Source organism: Miniopterus schreibersii, assembly GCF_964146895.1.
Source record: "Miniopterus schreibersii genome assembly, chromosome: 6".
Lineage (NCBI taxonomy): Eukaryota > Metazoa > Chordata > Mammalia > Chiroptera > Miniopteridae > Miniopterus > Miniopterus schreibersii.
This window is the reverse complement of record NC_138107.1, coordinates 60,016,868-60,040,786: the sequence shown is the minus strand read 5'-3', so window position 1 is coordinate 60,040,786 and position 23,919 is coordinate 60,016,868. Positions and strand designations below refer to the sequence as shown.

General features: G+C 35.1%; 1 protein-coding gene across 1 annotated transcript in view; it reads right to left on the bottom strand.

The window, feature by feature from the left end:
• The window catches only part of RFX6 (regulatory factor X6), a gene marked incomplete at both ends in the record, with an annotated part of 47,851 nt that overhangs the window by 11,946 nt on the left and 11,986 nt on the right, over nt 1-23,919 (bottom strand). Inside the window, 7 exons of the mRNA XM_081140397.1 lie at nt 305-464; nt 2,665-2,714; nt 4,388-4,501; nt 4,610-4,687; nt 6,865-6,972; nt 17,808-17,835; nt 18,933-19,010. Coding sequence (XP_080996523.1) covers nt 305-464; nt 2,665-2,714; nt 4,388-4,501; nt 4,610-4,687; nt 6,865-6,972; nt 17,808-17,835; nt 18,933-19,010 — 616 coding nt within the window. The remainder of the gene's footprint in view (nt 1-304; nt 465-2,664; nt 2,715-4,387; nt 4,502-4,609; nt 4,688-6,864; nt 6,973-17,807; nt 17,836-18,932; nt 19,011-23,919) is intronic.

Sequence of the window (23,919 nt, the reverse complement as noted above, 5' to 3'; positions counted from 1 at the left end):
TACGCAGGGCCAACTGTATTTCCATATATTCTCTATCCAGCTTCTCCTAATAGTATCATCTTCATAACCATTTTATATTACCCAAATCAGGAAATTAACCTTGGTAAGACACTATCAACTAAACTACAGAAATAATTCTAATTTCATCAGTTTTTCCACTAATGTCTTTTCCCTGTTCTAGAATCTCACAGCGCATTTAACTGTTGTCTACTTAGTCTCCAATCTCTGAAAGTTCCTTGGTCTTTGCTATAAGAAGGTTCATGTTTGAACTGGTGACTCGAATACCCTGGGCTTGCTAACATACCTGAGCAAGATGTAAGAAAGATGTTTGTCGTTTCAGAGAAGATACAAATCTTCGCACAATAGGTATTTTCTTGTCAGTCAGAGCTTCTGGCAAGTTTTCCAAGGATGAAACAACCCACTGTTCCCAATTTTTAGCAAAATTTCTTATGTCTGCTAATAAGCTACCAAAGGAAAAAAAGCCAATGTGTTAAATGCTAAGTTGTTCAAAATACATTAAATAAATGTAGTTTAATGGAGATATACAATTATTGCATGATTCTAAGAACATGACTTTTGAAGTCAGCCTATGGGTTGCCATTTGTCATCTTGCTCAATATATTCAAACTCCTCGAGCTCTAGTTTCCTCATCTGTCAAGTGGGAATAAAAATAGTATCTGTGTCACAAGATTTTTATGAGGATTATTTGAAATAATTTATGGCAAGTGCTTAGGTTAAAACCTGTCATGCACAGTATTCAATAAATAATTATTATCAATATTCATGATTCAATCACTTTCTATAAAATATTTCTGGGAAATGTAAGTGTGCACTTGATTTTGCATATCTTAGCTTCTTGAGAGCTCAGAAGCTCACATTGGAACCACAACATCATTTCAGGTATTTAATATTCATTTCTAGTAACATATTCTTATAATCCCAATATAACTGTGCAATAAATTACCAAAAATGTGCTAATTAGAGGACCCTATTTCAAAATTGCAAATGTTGGTTGTGTTTATACTACAAGAACATGTAAATTTTTAAAAATCAGTTAACAATCTCCTATTATATCTCAGTAAAACAGATTTAAATATATTTGGGGTGGTACTTAAGTTGAGGACAGAGACGTAGTACAAGAAAAAGAGTAGGCAGTTTGCAGTTAAATAAACTTTGATTAAAATATAGGCTGCCTCTAAATAACTAACTAAGCAAATAAATTTTATAAATATAAAATAATAAACAAATAAACTAACTTCTTTCTGCTCTGGGCTTCCTCATTTGTGAATTTAGGATCATAATCGTTACTTGGAATTGGGTTGATAAAGCTCCAATTGATAAGGAATTGGTTCAATAAAGTATAGTGTTTTTCAGTTGCTAGAAACTTATGCAACCATTTGAAAAGATAATGTTGATCTATATTGCTGATATGAAAAGATTTCACAGTATATTGCCACAGTGTGTATACTATGGTTTCACTTTTTAAAATGTACATATTTACAGTTATTCCTAGAAAACAGTCTGTGAGATAATAACTAAGACATTAAGAATATGATGAGATTATGAGTGATTTTTTTAACTTTAATTTAATTTTTGCCATCACTATGTATCCCCTTTATGTGCACTTACGTATGCTTTTCATTCTCCACAATGAACATGAATTGTTTGCAAACTTAAGAGATAAATCTACAGATAGTTCCTTTCAGGCTTATTGTGGGAGCTAAGTGAAATAATTTATGCAAAGTCTCAAGTCCCCTGTTGTGTTTAATAAACATCAACAGTTATTACTATTAGTCACATGGCTGGATGCCTGCCACTGAGTTAGCAGAGCCATTCAGCTGTGACATGAAAATGTTAAGTGTATCTAATTCAGAGCACAAATTAGATGTTTAAAGACTGAAAATTGATATTTAAAAGAAACTACTGACCAGGCCAACATCAACTATTATATAGATAAATAAAAGAATCTACAGGAAAAGGTAAACTAAAAAGAAAATGTGTTTATCAACCAGCATGCATTTATTGAGCACCAACTTTGTCCAGCTCTACATGTATTTGTCCCCCAAAATACTAAAATAAATTTCATTATTTAATTAGACTTTGTTTTCAAAGAAAAATTTGGCTTTTTTTTCCCAATTTTTTATTGGTTCTCACATTAGAAAAGGCCTTGTGAAAAATCTCCAGGTGTCATCTCAATAAACTACTCAAGACCTTGTTCCTTTATTGAAAGAAGGCAGTAATTCCCTTATGCCGTTCCTGATTTTGCAATTAAGAACAAGGTTAATAATAAAGATTAAAATGTTTTCTTATAATTTTTATTATAGTTGTTATTTTCCATCAATTATCCTCATCTATTTTCACCTAGCCAGTTTCCATTAAAAAACCTGCTCAGTGTCTTGAAGGTCAACCACCCTTAAATACTTATTTTTCACTTGGGCTGCTCTCAAATTAAAGGGACTTCAGGATTGTTCCATCAATTTTGTTTATTAAAGTTTGGCTATATATAAAGACTGAGGCACACCCCTTCTAGCTAAACCAAAGAGAAAGGAACAGGAAACTAATCTTGATAAATGAATGAATTTCTAATTACTGTTTTCCTTTAATATAATGTATAATGTTAAACCCTTTACCAAGAAACTATCATATTTTATTGACTGAACCTACCTTTCAGGCATTTCTTGCATTGTTGCAGGAATGAGTACATCTGTAAGAACCTTAATCACAGCAAAAGAGAGTTAACAAAAATACTTACTATTTCTATAGAAAGACACATTATTTGTCAATTACTTTTATTTCTAGCTTTCAAAAGAATAACATGTTAACTCATTTCTGAAAGGTATACTTTGATCTCTAAAATGAATATATGTATGAGTTGTGTGTGTGTGTGTGTGTGTGTGTGTGTATAAAAGGCAGGGGAAGGGGGAGATCTAAAATCATTGCAATTACTAGGTTAAGCAGTTGACACTGATATACTAATTATAAGAACAGAAAGAGCTAATTATAAGAACGGAAAGAGTACTGAAAAGAAAGGGCTAGACTGAGCCCTAAACATGGATGAGATGAAAAGTAGTAGAAAGGAGAAATTAGATAGTGCTGACTGATTCCAGCTCAGGAAAAACTCTGATGAATAAAGGAAGTTGGAAACCGGACAGAATAGGAGCAGTGCAGACCCACTAGGCTGGCTAGACACTTAGTGGGCCAGCCTGCAGAAGAAGAACAAGGGGTCTACAGAGATGCTTCAAAATGTGGGTAGACACCAGTCTACAAAAGCCTGTGTGGCAAAACACACACAGTCCCTGTGTATGGGACAGTGAAACAAAGGACAGCATGGTCTATGCTCGGTACGCTAGTCACTGATGGGCTGGCCTTGTAATCGTGCGCTGTTTCAGGGACTCAGCGGGGGGACCACTCTCTACTGCTCCATTTACAGGGCTCACGCTGCTCCCCGAGTCTCTGTGAAGAAGAGACACTTAGTTCACTTAAAGGTACTTAAGCCCGGATCTTTGCGCTGGACTCAAAGAAACAGTCCATTTGAGGAGGGGAAAAGACGCAAAGTTGCTTCTGGACTGAGTCTATTTTGCTTCTGCTTCATTTCTCTGCAACTAGCTTAGAACGACTTCATTTCCTTGATGCGTAACAGGGTGTTGGCTTGGGTTTTCTTGCTAACTCAGATTGTTTTTTAAAAGGAAAGCTTTTCTTTAATCTTACGACAGTTGAACAGGTAAATGTAGGCAAACTCACTTTGAAGTACCCAGACTGCAATATAGTTTTCCCCTCGGCTTGGACCCTGCTGCTCCTCTAATTAGAGAACAGACTGTGGGGAACTAGCCTCTCTCTCTCCCTTCCTGCTGAATGTTTGGCTAGAAGGCCAACCAGCTTATCATGTCTTTGTCCAGGATGTCTTCATGATCCTTCTGGAGACACTTGGGGACTCTTATTTGGTTTGAAAACAGAAATAACATTACACATTAAAGCTAGGGAGTTTCAAGATTTTCAAGTTATTAGTCCTGTGGGAGTGCTTAATTCTGCTTTTTTCCCAAAACACTGATATTGTGAGGGGGGAGAGGGGGACATTGTGCTATTTAGTCTAAAAATACCTTAGTTAATAAAAATTAACTAAGTTCCCATGTATTAGTATGTAACATTTAGAATTGTTCTTAGCTGTAAACAAAAATTGATTTTGTTTTACTTAATGTAAAATACATTAAAATACATATGCTATTAAACATACACTATTAAACTGCTTGATTTCTCTTCAGAAAAAATAACTAATTGTGTTTCTCCAGACAGAAATAACAAATTTATTGAAAACATATTGCAAAAATGTAGATGGAATGCTCCTAAAAGAAATCTATAATTTGTGTTTAAGAGAGCCCAAAGAGCTTACCTTATAAAGAATTGAGTCACAGACACAGAAAATGTCAATGATAACAGGGTTTTCAAGCAGGGGGAGAAGGTGATCAGGCATCCCTTGCCAAAAGTGTAATAAGAAATGCTGGATCTAGTTGCAGAGCAAAGATTACATACATTAAGATTTTTGCTTCAACTCATAAAAGAATGGAACAAGAAAGTATAATATGGTCAGCAAAGCATTTTTGGCCACTCTTACCTCCTCAAAGTTTCCATTAATTGCATTGTCCAGGATGCACTGGCAGTGAGTTTTGTACATCATTATGAGGGTATCAACCTATTTCAAGGAAGAAAAAGCTTAACCACAGCACTGCCTCCATTTGTTCATGCATTCAACACACATTTATAAAGCTCCTCTCATATAACAGGCATTGTGCTCAATGCTGAGGAGTCAAAAATAAAGGAAAATTTCTTATTTTGAGGAGCTTACTGCCTTGTGAAGGGAGAAGGGCAAGCACTGTGTGATTATAGAACAGGGCCATGGAACAGTGATAAAGGCGATTGTGAGGGACATATGGGCCAAAGCAACATTGTGATTTTCTGTTCAATAAGAAAATTACCTTTGATTGTAGAAATTAGTGTAAAATGGTAAAATACACCAACCCTTCAACTTTAAGTTTTATTAAGTGGGTGCTTGGGCAGTGTGGTGTAGTGGTTTCCAGTTTCAGTTCTAGAGTCAGTTAAACTTGAGTGCCCAGTTCCACTCCACTTCTTACCAGGTGTGACTTTCCACATGTTTCTCAGTCTCTGAACCTCAGGCTTTCTATCTTTACGTAGAGCAGTAATAACATAGTGCTAATATGGTGTTAAGAAGATTAAATAAGAAGAGATACACATGGAACAGTGCTTACACTGAGATACACAGTAACACCTTACTAGATATTACCTGAAATTAGTAATAATATCAAATCACTCCTTTGCCCAAAAAGAGTTTGGACACTGAATGTCTATTATGAAAAGCCTCTGTTTTTGTGTTAGCATAGATATTTATATTGCATAAAGTTTTAAAATATATTTTAAAATTTGGAATGGATTAAAATTAGATAATATTCTGGCAATTTATTAATATTCAAATTCAAAACTATTTGATAAGCTAGAAATGTCCCTACCTGCTACCGGTTGTATGGTTTATGTGAACAGGACCATGGCTTAGAGGTCCCCTCTCTCTCACCAGGTATATTTACACAAGCAAACATCTTTATAATGTTTTCATGTCAGCAATCCTCTCCACAAAGATATTCAACCACACCCTCCCCCAAAGAACCGTGTTCCGGGGGGTGCCACTGATTTCTACAGGTGTCCCCACAAACTGCCACATGTTAACATTTACTGGAGCTATCTCAAATCTGAAGTCAGAATACCACACATTATAACTATAATGTAAAAAAAAATGATGCAGTAATCTTGATAAATATGATGGGAGAGGAGAATAGGAGAAAGTGGACACACTTCAGGAAACTTGCCTGGAATTGGCATTTGAGAATAACTTTCAGTACTTAGCCTGTTCTTAACCGGGAAAGTGTCTGTCATCAGAATGAACCCTGGAAGTTACTGTGCATGTCCACTTAGCTATCAGTAGATTTCTTATCAACGTGTTATTTTCATTTCTGTTTTCTACAGAAAGCCCGTTACTAAAGTAATACAACTGGACATTAGTTCATCATAGTCCTCTATCTTTGCACCTCAAAATATGACCTGATAAGATACTATCAAAGGTGTTTTCTTCAAATGCTAATGAAAAATGAACTTTAGTTAAAAAAGAATGTAGAAATTATGTCCTGGTTTAAAAATAGATTCTATTAGTCAGCTAGTAGGACTAAAAAAAATGACTTTAGAAATTCAGAAATAGAGAATTTAGCCACACACTTTATTACATAAGCACTGAAAAACAATCATGTTGAGGATTATTTACAAACTGAATCCTATTAAAAATTTTTCTTCCTTAAATTTCAAAATACTTGCAAATGTCACAGAACCAAGAATTTTAGAATTGAAAAGAAGCTTTGTGATCAAGCGTATGTCGATGCATTCATCTGGGTACCTCCCCTCAGTACTAGAAACAGATTCTGTCCTAGAGAAGTGCGTGGTGACTATTTACAGAAATTAAATGGAGTTAATAAAAAAACATAAAGCATATAATTTAAAAAATTGCATGCAATAGATACATTCTAGTATTTTCTTCCTTAACACTGAGTTTTAAATAAAAATAATCTTTAGTCTTGTAAGGTTTATTTTACCAACTCCTGATTATGTACTATCATGGAGATGGTAAATAATTAATTGGACAGTGTTTAATCGATGTTAGTAAACACTTGTCCCTCCTATAAATCAGTCCATTATGTTTGATTATGCAGATTTCTGACTGCTTCCTGCAAGTGCCAGAAGATTCCTAGCAAAGCAAGATATGGAACCAACATATCAGAAAATCAATAGAGAAGTAGCTTTAATTGGTACCTTTTCTTTAGAAATGCATCCTTGGTACACAAGGTGTTGAGCACTGGGGAATTCCGGAAGAAGTGTTCCAGTTTTTGAGCTAAGTGAATATTTACGAGTGAAGCCACCCTATAATTTAGAAAAATGAAAATAAAGTCATTTATAAAAAATACAGTTTTAATAAAAAAGAAGCCCATAAAATTTCATTCTTCTTTATCCTGAAAGCCATGAGAAAGTGAAGATTCAGGTAAATTGTTTAAATTGTGTAACTGAATAAATGTGTCAGTAGAATTATTGTTTCCAAATTGTAAATAGTTTCATAGTCGGGATAAATTTTCCATTATTTTGGATTTTAGTTTTGAACATTCTTCAATTTTCACAACTCTTAGAAATTTTAGTTCACATTTGTTAAGAGCAAAAATTTTGAAAGGTCTACTTTTAGAACTATTGAAATTATTTTAACTATGAGAGAATAAAAAATTAACAGATCTGCCTGGCCGGTGTTGCTCAGTGGCTGAGCATTGACCTAGGATCCCGGAGATCGGGGTTCAATTCCCCGTCAGGGCACAGGCCCAGGTTGCGGGCTCGATCCCCAGTGGGGGACCTGCAGGGGGCAGCCGATCAATGACTCTCATCATTGAGGTTTCTATCTCTCCCTCTCCCTCTCCCTTCCTCTCTCTGAAATCAATATATATATATTTTTTAAAAAGGCCAGATCCAGCTTCCTCACTTACGAATTAAGTAAATGAGCAAAGTTATTTATTTACTCAGTGTCAGAGATAATTAGCAATAGAATTTTGATTAGAGCCTATCTTCTAATCCCCAAACTGGTATTCTGGACTTTCCCACCGCAATCTTCCCCCACCCGAAGTGCAGATATTTGTTCTTTTGAGTCTCTTGGGGAAAACACATCCCTATCAGGTTTTAGATTTTAGCTTTGTTAACCTCTAATTTCAAATTTAGATAAGAAAAGGATTAATCTACTTAAATAATTTTTAATAAATGAATAAAGATCTAATATATAAATAACTATCATAAACTGATATAATAACACAGTTTATCCTAATTCACTGTATTTAATCAGCCTTAATAATTTTAGATATACTTCAAAGGGTTTCAGCGCTTTGGATTTGTCATTTATGAGCACCAATTATCACTGCATTAGCAAACAATATTACTGTTAATAAAAAGGGAAAATAATAAGATGTGAGAAAATAAAGATTTTAATTTTACAGGAAAGAAAAGGCTTGGCAAGATATAAAAGTATTATTTGATAAACATAACAAAAATATGCCTAAGTTCTAATTTTAGGAGAGTTTATACTTTTTTATACTTTTTCTCTTGGGTAGAAAATCATATTTATTCATCCAAAGATGTAATTTGTGAGATGGAAAAGTGAGACAGGAATATAAACCAAAAAAATGGCAATGCATAATGTTGTATTAAATTAAAATTAAGGATTGAGAATAGTCTCACTTCTATAAACAAAATTAGTTATCAAAAATTTTTTCACAAAGAAAATAAAAATAGGCCTAGAAGATTTAATAGGTGAGTTTTATAAAGCATTCAGGAAACAAATAATTTCAAATTTAAAACAATTTTTCAAACAATAGGAAAAAAGGACCATTTCCCAATTCATTTGAGACATTTATGCCAAAACTAGACAAGGACAGAAAAAGAAGGAACATTTTTGGACCAGCATTGCCTTTAAGCATAAACTGCAGTGAATTTAGGTCAGTCTCCGCTCTGAGCTCAGCAGCAGCTACCGTCCTCCACACCCAGCCCTGCAGCAGGCAGTGCACAAGATGCCCACATAAAATCCTGGACAAACCTTTACTAGCGCCACACACAAAAGTAACCAAATTGATCAAAGACCTGATTATAAGACCTAATACCATAAGGCTCTTAGAAGAAAATGGCAAAAGTTTCGCAACATTGGATCTGACAATAATTTCTTGGATATGACACCAAAGGAACAGGCAACTAAAGGTAAATAGACAAATTGGACTTCACAAAACATTTAAAACTTTTCTGCATCAAAGAACACTATCAACAGAGTGAAAAGGCCATCCATGGAATGGGAGAAGGCATTTACAAGTCATATTTGATAAGGGATTAATCTCCAGAATACATAGAAAATTCCTAAAACTCAACAACAAAAACACAACTCTATTCAAAAGTGGGCAAAGGACATGAATAGATATTTCTCCAAAAAAGGTATCAATAGTCAACAAGCACATGAAAAGATATTCAGCATTACTAATAATTAGGGAAATGCAAATCAAAGCCACAACAAGATATCACTTTGCACCCGTTAAAACAGCTAGAATAAAAAGAAGGAACAGAAAAAAGTGTTAGTGAGGATGTGGAGAAACTGGAAATCTTGAGCACTGTTGATGGGAATGTAAAATGGTAGAGCTGGTGTGTTAAACAGTTTGGAGGCTTCTCAAAAAATTAAAAGTAGAATTAGTATTTGACACAATTACTATATGCAATTATTCTTCTGGGTATATATATACCCACAAGAATTAACAGCAGGGTCTGGAAGATATATTTGTACACCCACGTTCATAGCAGCATTATTCATTATAGCTAAACCAGGAAAGCAACCGATGTCCACTGACAGATGAATGAATAAGTAAAATGTATATACGTACAATGGAATATTATTCAGCCTTAAGAAGGAAAAAAGTCTGGCAAACGCTACAACATGGATGAACCTTAAGGACATTATGCTAAATAAAATAAGCCAGTCACAGAAATACAAAAGCTGTATGATTCCACTTATATGAGGTATCTAGAGTTGTCACAATCACAGAGACAGAAAACAGAATGGTGTTTTTCAGGGGCTGGGAAAAGGGGAGATGGGGATTTAATGTTTAATGACTCCAGAGTTTCAGTTTTGCTCGGTTAAATGAGTTTTAGAGACAGATAATGGTGATGGTTGTACAACAATATGAATACACTTAATGCCACTAAGTATATACTTTAAAATGATTAAGATAGTAAATTTTATGTTATGTGTATTTTAGAACAATAAGAAAAACAGAAAAAAATCATGATGCAATAAGAACTTAAATGTTAAGAGCAACTTTATGCTTTTAGAAGAATATGTAGAAAAATGTATTTATGTTTTGGAATATACACAAACTTTAACACACAAGATACAAAAAAACACTAACCATAAAAATTTTTAACCTTCATCAAAAGACACTATAGAAAGCCGTCATGCCACCAACAGGGGGAAGTTTTTTACAACACATAACCTACAGGATATTAGTAACCAGAATATATTTTAAAACAATCAAGAATCAAATTCTTAAAACAGAAAAATGTGATCAGAACAAATATATCATAGAAGAGAACTGGCAATAAAAACCCAAAAAGATATTCAAGCTCACTTTTTGTGTAGTTATCAGAAACCGTTTTCAAATGAAACCATAAACAACATTTTGCACTCACTGGATTGACAAAAACTAAAATGTCATTCGATACCAAATGTCTCTGAGAATATAAAGCACAGGAATGCTCACACTCACCTGGAGAGACATAAGTTGATATAACCATTTTTGGAAAACAATTTGACATTAACTAATAAAGTTAAACATAAGCATATCCTAGGACTCAGAATTCCACTCCAGCACATGTGCACTTGAAAAATGTTCATAGCAATATTGTTTATCAAGCAAAAAAAAATTCTACCAACAATGGAAAAACTAAATGCATTGTGATATGATATTTTATACAATGTAATATTATACAGCAGTACAAATAAAAGTCCCAGAACTACATGTATTAACATTGATGAATCATAAAACCTAATATTGAATGAAACCAGAAAGTCACAGAAGAAAATGAATCCATTTCTATGTAGCACAAATAATAAACAATACATTGGTGATAATAAACTGGGCAATAATAAATAATACATAAAATTTACTACCTTAATCATTTTTAATGAAACACTTCAATAGTATTAAGTACATTCATATCGTTATGTAATCATCACCACGTGATTAGTTCATAAGTGATAAATTTTAAGGAAAAACAAAGGAGGGATTAAGACCAAATTCTGGAGAGCAGCACATTTTGGTAGGTAGGGTGAGGGAAGAGATTGGGGTGCAAGCACATGGAGAACTTCTCTCTTTTAAGCTATGAGGTAGGTCTTCGGTTTTCATCTTATGATTATTTTTAAAATTGTGTATGTGTTTCAAAAATACATTTCCCAATAAAAATTTTAGAGTGTTAAGGAAACACATATTAAGGAACAAAATATATGTTTTATTTGAATACTTACTTAATACTCCGTGTAGATAAATATTATTTTGGGTAATAAGCTAACAATTATGTATAAAGTTGGTATAAATCAAATAATAATATCTGTCAAGAAAATGAAACAGAAAAAAGGAGGGATAGATAAATTGGAATAAAAAATAAAATATAATCATTTTGTTTCCAGTAATATGTTTGCTATTTTAACTGTACTACAAGGTGTCAGATTGAAGGCCAGCTACAGAGGTCGAGATCTCTTTTTCTTTTCTTTTCTTTCTTCCTTTTTTTTTTTTTTTTTTTTTGTCAACTGGTGACTTCAGTACTCTTGAGTAAACTATTTTAAAAAATCTTATTTCCCAAGAAAATAAGAAGGAACCTACAGAAAAGAAACCATATGATTAGAAGGCAAGAGGGCTGATTTATGAGAAAAGATTAAAGGAGTTCAGCTGCTCAGTTTGGCTAAGTGATGACTCAAAGAGAGCATGATAACACTCTACAAATATTTGAAAAGCATATACCAAGAAGGGAGGATTTGTTATTTATCTTGGTACAAAGCTGTTGACCTGGCCATGAATGGCTGATGTTAAGGAGAAGGAAACTCAAGCTATCAGGGAAACTTCCTGGTTGAAATATATGAAATCAGGGGACTTTTTCCTTAAGAAATAATGGAAAATCAGTACTTTAGCTAGTTTAAAAAAATTGAACCACTACATTTATGAATAAAAATCTTAAAACTATCAAAATTCATACCGACTGATAATTATTCTTACCACCCTCTTTCCTTTTTGTTTTGCTTTTGTTGTTGACTTTGTTTGCTTTTATATTATGAACCATTTAAAACTTTTTGAAACACATAAAAAGTAATATATACTCAAGTACTCATCATCTTAAGACATTAGACATTTGAAATATTAAAGCAGCTCTATAGCTCTCCCTAATCTCTTTCCCTTCCATCCACACAAGAAATCATTAATATTATGGATCTGGTTATTATCATTCCTATTCAAACTTCTAAAATTTTACTTCATGTGTAAACATTCTTGAGCAATAAGTACTATTACTTTAAAAAATGGTACCATAAAGTATGTATCCTAAATTCAATGAGATTTTTCACTCAACTTTAGGTTTTTGAGATGAATCTAACTTGGTTCCTACAGCTATAGTTCACTCATTTCCAAAGAAGAATAGAATTCCCTTGTATAAATATATATATAAATATATTTCCCCTTATATCATAATGGATGTTTAATTTTTAATATTCTGAGATTATAAACAATACTTTTATGAATGTCCTAAGGCATGCCTCCTTGTGAAGGTTTCTCTAGGAATGAAGTTTTAAGTTGTGCGCACCTTCAGTTTTACTAGTTATTGTCCCTCCTACTCTTTATGAAAGTTCCTTTCCTCCACATTCTTAAAACTATATTTTTAGACTTTTTATTGCTGTTATTCCAATAATAGTTAAATAATTACTCATGGTTTTAATTTACATTTCTCTAATTAAAAGTTTAGATTGAGCACTTTCCATATGTTTATTGGCAGAAATGGTATCCAAAATATTTATTGGCCATACATTATGGAACCTGGCCAGTCAGAATGGGCACCATGATTGACAACACATTATGTATTAATCATTCTTTCTCATCTTGTGTGAACTGCCTTCACTATATACTTCATATACTTCGCTATATTTATATTGAGTTGTCTATTTTTCAGTTGAATGCTTTGCATATTCCAAAGCAGTACTGTTCTACAGAACTTTCTGTGATGGTGGGAATGTTCTTCTATATCTGCACTGTCCAATACAATAGTCACTAGCCACATATGGCTATTAAGCACCTGAAATGTAGCTAATGTGCCAAAGAAACTGAATATTTTATGTAATTAATAGCCACATGTGGATAGGGGCTATCCTACTCCATGGCACATTTATAGATAGTAACCCTCTGTCACTTATATATCTAAATATTCAGTTTTATTTTACATATTTGAAGCCATATATACATCGATTTGCTCTTGCGTCCTGTTTTCTTCCTAATTATTTATGTGTCATTAAAAGAGCCTGCTAATAAATGATACAATATTTAGCCCCATAAAAGTCTTATGAATTATGTCACTATTTCCTTATTATTAGACATTTAGGTTGCATACAGTTTTTCACTGTAGTCAATAACAATTTTGTGCATGATATTTTATCTGCATTTTTTATTATTTCTTTATGTGAGATTCACGAAAGTAAAATTAGTGGGAGAAAGTGTATGAACACTTTAAACACCTGATGCAGATCTTGCAACTATTTTCCAGAAACTTTGCTCTGTCTTCACCAGCAGGATATGGAAGATCTTATCTCACCATAGCTTCACCAGCTTCATAACTTCTTAATATTTGATAATTTTAAAATTTAAAATGTTATTTTACTTTTTACTTATTTGGTAACCCATTTTTTCATGCATTTATTGGCCTTTTCTTTCTTATGTGTATTGTCTATTCACATCTTTTACTATTTAGTGTGGTCTTCATATTTTTCTTATAAATTGACAGATTTTTTTCATGTAGTACAGATATTATCCCATTGTCATATTTGCAGAAAATATCTTCCCCTGTTTTTCTTTGACTTCAAATTTTGTATACAGTGCTTTTGATATAAAGAAGTTTTCAATTTGTTTTCTTTTTCCTTTGAAATTTCTTAAACTGGTTTCATGCTTAGAAAGTCATTCCTCATCCAGAAATGAAGTAGATACATGTCTCCTATTCACCATTCTTTCTATATAGAATAACTTATATGTAATTCATAAAGGCATGAAGTATAGAAAATTTTCCCCAAATTGTTCATTTTTATAACATTAGACCCTGAAGAATTTTATTTACTTATTTGGCACTCCATCTTCCTCCAGAAAGCTACTTAAGACAATTCAATGAAAAATATTTTCTTCCTTCATCATCTGGAATGTCTCCTTGGTCATACACTAAACTCTCATAAGTACTAGGGTCTTTTAGCAGGTATCTAATCTCTGCTGTAGATTTGTTCTATCTACAGTTGAATCAGTATTATAGTCTCATAATATATTAATATCTACCAGACAAATCTCCTTTTGACTATTCTTGTTTACATTTCTCTTAACTATTACTTCTATATATTTTTCTAGGTCAAGTTTATATCCATTTTCATTATTTCCAAAAAAGTAATTACCCACTCACATTTTTATTAGAGTATTAAATGTTTAAATTAATATAGGAAGGCCCTGGCTGGTTCGCTCAGTGGTTAGAGCGTCGGCCTGTGCACCAAAGGGTCGTGGTTTCAATTCCCAGTCAAGGGCATGTACCTCAGTTGCACTTTCACTCCCTGCCCCTAGTCTGGGAGCTTGTGGGGGGCAACCAGTGGATGTGTCTCTCTCACATGGATGTCTCTCTCTCTCCCTCCTTCTCTCAATTCCATTCTTCCTGAAAAGCAATGGAAAAAAATATCCTCAGGTAAGGATTAACAAAAAAAAATTAAAAATAAATAAAAAATCAATATAGGAAGAATTGTCACCGTTATAATAACTAGCATTCCTATCCAAACATGTCACATTTCTTTTCATTTAAAATATTCTTTTATGCCTGCCTTTTTTACACAGGTAGTATGCTTCTTTTATTACGATTGTTCCTAAATATTTTGCATTTCTTCTGGTTCCTGCAATTTAATTTTATAACATCCTACCTTTCTTGCTTTCCTCAAGAAAAGCAAGTCTCTCTCAACAGGGGATCTGTGAGAAAATTAAGTCCTAGGGGAAAGAGTCTGAGTGGCCATCTTCTCCCAAGGCTGAGCTTGGCTAGTACCATTCTGTAAGCACGACAGAGCTCACCCTTACACGCAATGGGTGCCTCAGGGACTCAGGCCACATGCCCTCTGGGCATCCTGACTCAGAAGAGCTGCGACTTCCTTTAAAATTTCAAACTTTTTTCCTATGTTTTTACTCACTGAGGATGGCCCAACTGACCACTAGTTCCTCAGAGGGAAGTCTACAACCACCAAACTACTGCAATTTTCTGCCACGAAACCTACAGACCTACTTGCACCTGACCTTGCCCTTCCTCCTTCCCGGTTCAGGGGAGAAGCGCCCCTTCTCTCCGGCCGCTGCCTCCAGGGAGCGCCCCCTGCCCGCAGCAACCCCCGCTCTCCCCTCCCGCCTCCCTTTCCCTCACATCTACAGCCTCGACTCTTACCAAATGCGTTTTACCAACATTAGAACCATTGTCTCATCGGTCTTCAAACTAAATTTCAAGTCCTTCTCCAATGACCACCCTCAGCTTGACTGTTACCCGTTGGATACCACTTCCCGCTCATTTTACAAACCCATCAAGCCCAGCTCTCCCCTGAAAACTCTCTCCCTGAAGCCATTAACTGTGTCCACTTCACTAATTTCGTTGATATTTTCAGTCTGTATCTTGATGACCTTTTGCGCCATTTCATGGTTGTAACCATCCACTTCTGTTGGAAGCATTTTTTTTTCTCCCAGGTCTTCTCTGCCACAATATTCTTCTCCTTTCTTACCTCTCTGAATTTTCTTAGGTTATTTTATTGACCCTTTTCTTCTATCCAACTTTTCATAGCTCTTTTCTTGTAAACTCTTCTCATTTATTTTTTCCCTAGACACTTTTACCCATTACCATCACTATCAAACTAAAAATCGAAGTCCTTTTGCTTGTCCTAACACTGTGGTGCTGCTGAACATCCTACAAAGCACAGGACATCCCCATAAATTAGAATCTTCTGGCCCCGAAAGTAAATAATACCAAGGCCGAGAAACCCTACCCTACGCTGTTCCATCCGTCTGGACCACCCTTCTGCTCTCTTCCCCTACTGCACTTCTCCTCCAAATCCCCACTTATTCTCTGTTCTTTCCTTAATGTCACATCCTGTGGGAAATGTCCTTAACCACGTCAACTAGATTAACCACTATGACACCCTTTATAATTACTAATATATTAAGATAATATATTTTCCTGTTACACTGTAAAGGGTCAAATCTCTCCACTCACTTTTGTTCCTTGGTACCTGTAACTCCATATATCTATTAATAAATATCTTGACCATGGGTTTTTAAAAATAGAGCTTTACTGAGAATTTTTTTAAAAGTAAAGACATCTCTTAGCCTCTATTCCTTAGCTGTAAACTAGTAATGTTTACAACTATTTTCCCTACCTCACCGTTATAAATGTTCACATGACCAGAAATATGTAGGCTTAAATGGAAAGTCTTGTGTCCTGAGCAAACTAGGATAGTTGGTCACCCTAAGTACAAAATATTATTTTATTTCAACTTTGTTAAACAAATATCTTAATGTCATTTTTTAAAAAGTATCTAGTGTAGTTCTGGGCCTTTAGAAAGTCCTTAATTGTGTTAATTTCTATAATCATCATCATAATTACACTCTATTATTGCTTCAGGTATCTTTAGAAAGATAGGGTATGCAGACTAACTGAAATCATTTATTTTAACTTTGTTGACACAATCTACACCTGAATTTGTGGTGCAGTCTTCCAAGAATGAAACTGTAGATTTGAGAAACATTTTTCTTCTATTCTCTGAGGCAAGGCTTGCTTTGCACATGTAACATCAGCGGAAGGTTTGCTGGTACCACCAGCTCCACCAAAGTGGTAGAAAAGACACCTGAGAGAAGTTACTTAAATTCCCTGTTGACATAAACTTCAGTCAACTGAAGTATATTTCTAAGTCAATATGTTTGCACTTTCACAATTGTTTATCTAATAAAGAGCTATTATTTCATTGATAAAAAGAGCTATCTAGAGAATTTTATTATATAATTAGCCATTAACTGCATTAAAAACACTGGTGGGAAGAAACTGGTCATTTCAGAGGGTTGGGGCTTTATAATTTTTCTTAAGATAATATGCTTGCATCATTTCACCAAACTAATGGAGTTACAATTTACCTCGGGTCCAGATTTACCACCCAACACATTGTCATGTGCCCTTAGTTCTGTGGCACCTCTTTTTAATGATCAGTTAACGAGGATAACGAAGGCCTTATCCCGTGCCTAATTAGCCATGCAGCCCCTAATGGCAGTCGAACTCATTTAGATAGTCCGTTTGCTGATCTGTGATTTGGTTGGGGGCTGGGAGGGGGAGGGAGTCTAGGGAGAAAGTGTGTCTGGGGGCGTAATGTACCCTTTCTCCCTAGCTTCCACCTCCACCACGCACAACCCCCCCATTGCAGAAGAGGTCAGCAAAGTGACTAATACACACACACAGTGGTTAAAACAAACAATAACATAACATTTGGGCTTCTTGATAACTATTAAAGGTTTTGTCTAAATGGGTATATTCCAAATAGCAATTATTTTCATTTCCTCAGCTTTAAGCTTTCTGTTTATATTTAAATGAAAATTTCTTGGATCAGTAATGGTCTTTTTTTTTTTTTTTGCAACAACTTAAATATCTGATATTAGGTATGGATAATTGAAAAATCAGCTCTCCTAGGCTAACTGGAAGTTGTTCTGCAGCTCTATGTGAAGTACCATTAGCCGCCCCAAATATAACTTAGCTTTTTCTGAAGTCCCCAGTCATTCAAGGGGCTCCTAATAAATAACATTTATTTCTGTATTTGCAACAAGAGTGATGAACACTTATTGTTCAGTTTGTAATACATATCAGAGCAGGTGTAAAATAGAAGAAATGAAAGCAATCCTTACCTCGTTCTTCAGCCGGCCTCCAGAAAACCTGAAAAATTAATACATTTTCCATTAGTTAAAAATACACAGATACAGTTGTAGCTATCGAGAAAATGCAGAAAAATCTACAAAATAGTAATTTCATACTATGATTAGTGAAATATATCTGGAGAAATATATTTGATGTTCAAAGAGGTCCAAGCATATTTCTTAACTTAGTAAAAAAAACACACAAGTCTATTAAGGAAAATTCAAATTAAGAATACTTAGGAAAGTCTAGTAAGACTTGAGGCAAGCAAAAAATACTTGATGTTAAATATTTGCGTGTGTTCTGGGCTGTGCTTGTACTTTAAAATGGGTAGTGGTTAGTAAGCCACCATTATGTTCTTTGTAATATCTGAGTTCCTCATACTAATTTTTTTCCACAGGATACTTTACTTTTAAAAATAGTCCATTCTTTGAGAGCTAAGAGCAATCTTGGTAAGTCATCAAGGCAATCTCAGATGTAGATTTAATTTTTCAGAGCACTAGAATTTTAAAAAATAATTATTGTATGTATCACGGGTTTCACTGAATGTCACTTCAGTTCTGAATGACCTCCTCCTGTTAGTTAATAGCAGATCAGAGTAACATGTTCTTTACATTCACTTGTACCTTTCCTTTCAGAGACACAAAAAGGTGAGTAGCTTTATCTTACTAAGGTAAGCTGGGATTCGGGGCATATGTGATTAGAGATGATTATAATAAACGTTTCATCTGTGTAAGGTACTGGTTAAGCCCATAGATATTTAAAGCAGGTTGTCTCTTAGCAAAAGAAAAACATATTTATAATTTCTGCCTTTGTTTTTACTGAAAATAGATTCCGCCTTATGAGTAAATACTAATTTAAAAGCAATTCTGCTTCTCTGATTTTTTCATCTCTCTGGAACACATGTTTCACCATTAATTTGTCATGAATGATTGCAAGTTATATAAATTGTATAGTAATCTAGACCACATCACAGTAAACATCCATACAAAGTTGAAATTAAGGTCCGATGCTTAAAGCATTTTAATAAGCTAAATTAGTACGTCATTCTATTTGATAGATATCATGCATATTTCAAGAAATGCAGAGAACTTGTCTTGAAGAGAGTAGAACTCTACCTTGTCAGGCCCTTTCCAGAATACACAGAGTGGTAATATGCGCTGCTTTCTTTGATGCCAATCCCATAATAATGATACCTAGAACAAGGAGAGGAACCAGCTCTGTGTTAGTGCAGGAGTTTCTGAAGGGGAGGAAGATACTAACATATAATTGAAATAAACCACAAGTAAGAACTGCAACCCACTGATCACCTTTTCCTTTCCTGATTTTTTTACAAGTAACATCTTAATGTGCTAATTCCCTCTTTGATGGTAACTAATCTTACTTATGTTTTAAATATATTAAAAATGTCCTTCTGGCTCTTGACCTGATAAAGATAGAAGAATCACTTACTGCCAATTCCCTTCAAACATTTAAAAAGTTAGATTTCAAAGCAAAGGAAAAAAAAGTAATTGTAGGTATTTAACTATAGGCACTTAGATTTGTAAATGTAGGCATTGGCTCTAGGTATATGAAATGCATCTATTTGCAATGGTTCTATTCAATTTGAATTTAATCAACTGAATTTTTAAAATGTTAAGTTTTCTCTGTAGTGTATCTATTAGGTGGAGAAACAGTATGATATTACGTGTGAGGAAGACATTGATATCATGCATGGGAACATGTAGGAAACAAGTGACCCTTTAAAAGTTTTTTTGTCATGTGGAATGAGAAGCCCAATTCACTGTCATTTTCACTTCAGACTTTTGTGCAACAATGGGGGTGGGGTGGGGGTGTCATGAATCAATGGAAACACGAATCATAGAAGGTAAGTGTTACAAAGAATTTGTTGTAAGTGTGTCAATGAATCCTGAGCCACAGGTAAGTATAGGATCTCGTCTAGTCTCAAATTGTAGCATATTCTCCTAAATTGTAGACTCCTGGCATATTACACACCCAAGTACAAAGACTACAAATGTTATACAGAAGCTAGTCCAATGGTGGGCATTTACCGAGGGTGGCCAAAGCCGGCTAACCTCTGCTTTCACTCTCCCTCCCTCCCCCATGCAGCACCACTACCTATTTGGTCACCTCCCATTTCAATCTGCATTCATCTAAGATCAGGGAAGGGATAAAATAAAAGAGAGTAAGGGGATTCCTATGTGACCACATTTAACTTAATTTCTTAGCATCACCATCTGAGTTGAAAGTGGACAGGACAGCAAAGGTTCTAAGTTCCAAGGCCCCTTATCTGACCTGAGCAATAAGGAAGATACCTGGCTGAACAATTCCACCCCTAAATGTTTTCAAAGCCCAGGATGAGACTACAATAGAGGTCTACATACTACATATCTAATTATTTAAAATATATGAGTCAAGCTAACAAATTGCTAAATAAAATGTCCTTGTCCTCTTATTCTGACAATTTGACTTCTTAATATTTTGGTAGGTGGGTTTGAACTTAGAATTCCTAGATTCCTGGAGTCCCATGTGGGAACACGGTGGTGTTCTTCTCAGACCCTGCTCCTTTATTCACTTGAGGGGCCTCTTGTGAACACCGCAGCCCCCATGTCCGAGATCCACCCGCACACACTCACTCCCCTGGCCATTCCTCAGCTCAGTGTACACCGGTGGAGCAGAACACCCTCCTGAGAATGGCCGAGAAAGAGCTCCCCGTCGACCCAGGAGGCAGGCCTGAAGCTGTTCGAACAGGGATTTCTCGGGCCCCGGAGCCTGGAAGGGGGTTAGAAGGGGGTATGGTGTTTGGGTGGCTTCTTATCTCCTGGGGAGGGGACCGGCTGGAGGAGGGCCATAGCAGAGCCCTAGCGTGTGAGGCCAGAGACGGGTTCTCTCCACCAGGTTCTGAGGGCAGTGCTGTGGTAGAGAAGTGGCCTCTAACGAGCCTGGGACATTTGAGATGGAGAGGAAAGAGTTTCTAAATATGAAAAAGTTACATATGTTATAATAAGAAATATTTTCAGAAAGAGCTATTATATTTGAGAAATCGTAACAGAGGATGATCAAGGTAAGTGAAGATCTTTTATGATTCTGGCAGATTAGAAACAAGTTTTCAAGTCCTCAGTTTGGGTAGAAGGACAATAATAGCCTGTTACCCTGCCAGCAGAGGCTCGTGGCTGCTCAGTTTTTACAGAACAGAAAATAATCCTCTGGCAGGTGAGAAAAAAAGAACCTCTAAGGTATATTGGAACAAAGGGAGAAATGGAGAAAATATGGAACTTATGGAAACTCCAATATATTGTACTGATTTGTCTCTAATCGGAAACTAAAAGAAGGAAACTTACTTACACCACTAAAGCCTTACCAAAAGCAGCTATGTTAATAGAGATAGACAAGGGAAATACCTCCAAATCATGAGCGAATGAGCAGATTTAGATTATATTCAGCCAAGTATATTAGAATCAGTTAATAAACCAAGAATCTGAAATAAGTAGTAATATTTTCTTCATTAGATTTTAGAACTAAGTTACCAAAGGAAATGTCTTTACATTAGAAGAAATAAAGCAAGAAATGCTTGAGAACAGGGACTCTATTACAATAAAAATACAGGATATTGTAATTCTGTGTTCTTTTGCAAAGCTTGCTGTTTGTTATATAGAAGCTATAGTTTAAATAACTACATTTTAGCCATGTGTCGAAGCAACATATATTAAGCATTGCTTTAAAAGTTGATAATTTTCATTATAACTTTATCTTCTTCTTTCTCATCTACCTTTTCCAACGTGTAAAAATATTACACCATGGAAAAGTGGTTTGCCATGCAGACTGAGCGAAACTACATTGCCTTGACAGGTGTAGACAAAAATCGTAAGACAAATCCAGGGATGACTGAGTTTTACAAATACTGAAGGGCATGCTGAGTCCTGACCACTGTGCTAGCTGTCAATACAATGATGGAAAAACCAACGTGAAAAATCAGGTCAGGAACATGAATGCCTCTGACATCCGCCCTGGGCCACGGCTTCCTGAACCTGCCTGCCTGCCAGTCACGGGACAGGGACCACACTGGCCAAGCCTCAGGCACATTTTTCTTCCATTTTTTAAAAACACCTGATGATCACTTTTTGTAAAAATTGCAACATCCTTTAGAACCCAGTAAATACGGACTAAAATGGACTTATAATTTTTTCTTCCTTATGACTTTTAAGAAAAGGATCTTTTCATTACACAATTCATTTGTTCTTTATTGTAATAAAATGACTGTATTATTTTATCTCTTCCCTTCCAATTATTAGGGAAAAACATCTTTAAAAATAGATGTGCTTGATGCCTCCACCTACGTTCAGAGTCAAGATTTTATATCTACCAAAATTTAAGAAGCCCTTTTTAAGTAATGTATGTTATTCGTAGGCCAAATGTAAAGGACACTGTAACCAGACACACACTGACACCCGAGGAAGGTAACTTGGTTGCCTACATTCCAGTTTACAAGTGAAAAACATGCCTTTTTCTCATTAGCAGTACCTCATCATATAGACATATTGGTGTAGTTGAGCATGTTCCATCAGTACAGTCTTACAAACATGCCACCTGCTAGGGAACCAGGGAGAGGGACCTCTCTCTTTTCTTTAGACATGTACTCAGTGCTCACTGTGTGCCGGGTCCTGAGAATTCAAAGAGAGGAAGAAGAGGGTCTCTGCCCTGGAAGACTTAACAGTCTTGTGGGGAAGAAAAATATTCAAAAATATTGCAATACCAAATGAATATGTGCTAAAATTGAAGCAGGTGTTAGCAGGTAATTAGAAATGGATACCATTTATTGAGCACCTGTTACATGCAAAGAATTTCATCTCCAATTTCCACAGCAGCTGGCAAAGAAATATTTTCTCCATTTCAAAGCAGAGGTTCAAAAGGGCTGTGATTTGTTTGAAAAGATTGTGTGAAAAAGTTATGGGTTTGAAGACAAAACTCAAACCCATAGCTCTGTAAGGTACTTTTTGTTTCAATAGACCATGCTATCTCCATACTCAAGATGCAAGAGATAGACAGATAGAAATAGATGGATAGAAAGATAGATGATAGATATTTGTATATTAATTTTATTTATAATTAGAAATTCATAAGTGAAATATAGTTTGAATATGTTGGCACTCCACATACATACCCCCTCTTCTAGTTCAGCACCAATCATATAAAGCACTGATAACTAACATAGATCATTAAGAACTACACCACTGATCTGGAAGATTCATATTTGAAATTCCATATATAAACAAGGACACTCTGTAATAGGAAACCAATAAACATTTGTCAAATAAATAAATTAACATCATAAAAAAAGTTTAAAATAATGTGTCATAAAGAAAACTTTGTAAATAGAAATTTGTCAATAAAAAGCATGCACACATATAGTATGATACACTTAAAATATCAGCACATTTTTAAATTTGCTAGAGACTGAAGAATTTCTTGTCTAAAATGATGTAAGTAAACCTACTAACTCCTTTAACCCTACAGCTAACTGTAGAAACTAATTACTATCAGAACTCCTCATTCTCCATAATTAATTAATTTGTGCTTTCCCGTCTCGGTGCCTTCACTTTGCTGAGCTCTCTCCATTGGCAACACTCTTCCTTCAAACCCATTTCTTACCCACGCCTCAGGGTGTAGCATTAATGCCCGAAGCCTGTCCTGGTCTCTCAGGCAAAACTGATTTCTCTGTCCCTTGAGCTCCTCTCGGTCGTTGTCCCCCGAGGCTTTGTACCTCGCACCACTGGAATGTGTATACGTGGCTTACCTGCCCTAAACTACAAGATCTGGAAGAATTCTCTTTCCCTGCATTGTGTTCCCCACTAGACATTACTGTAAAGGGAAATCTGCATTTATTGGATGAGTCAATGTATCCTGTTAAAAAATTTAGAAACTCATAAAACACAAATTCTCTCAGAGCCAATAGTTTGCAGCAACCCCCTCCTAGCGGCGTGTATTTCCAGGTTACCAGTAAACGCTGGGGTTGAACAAACGTTGTATATTTAACGACGTGTATGAAGGGCATGGAATCAGTGCATTTAGGTAGAAAGAATGTTGTTAGGAATATAAATCTCTAGT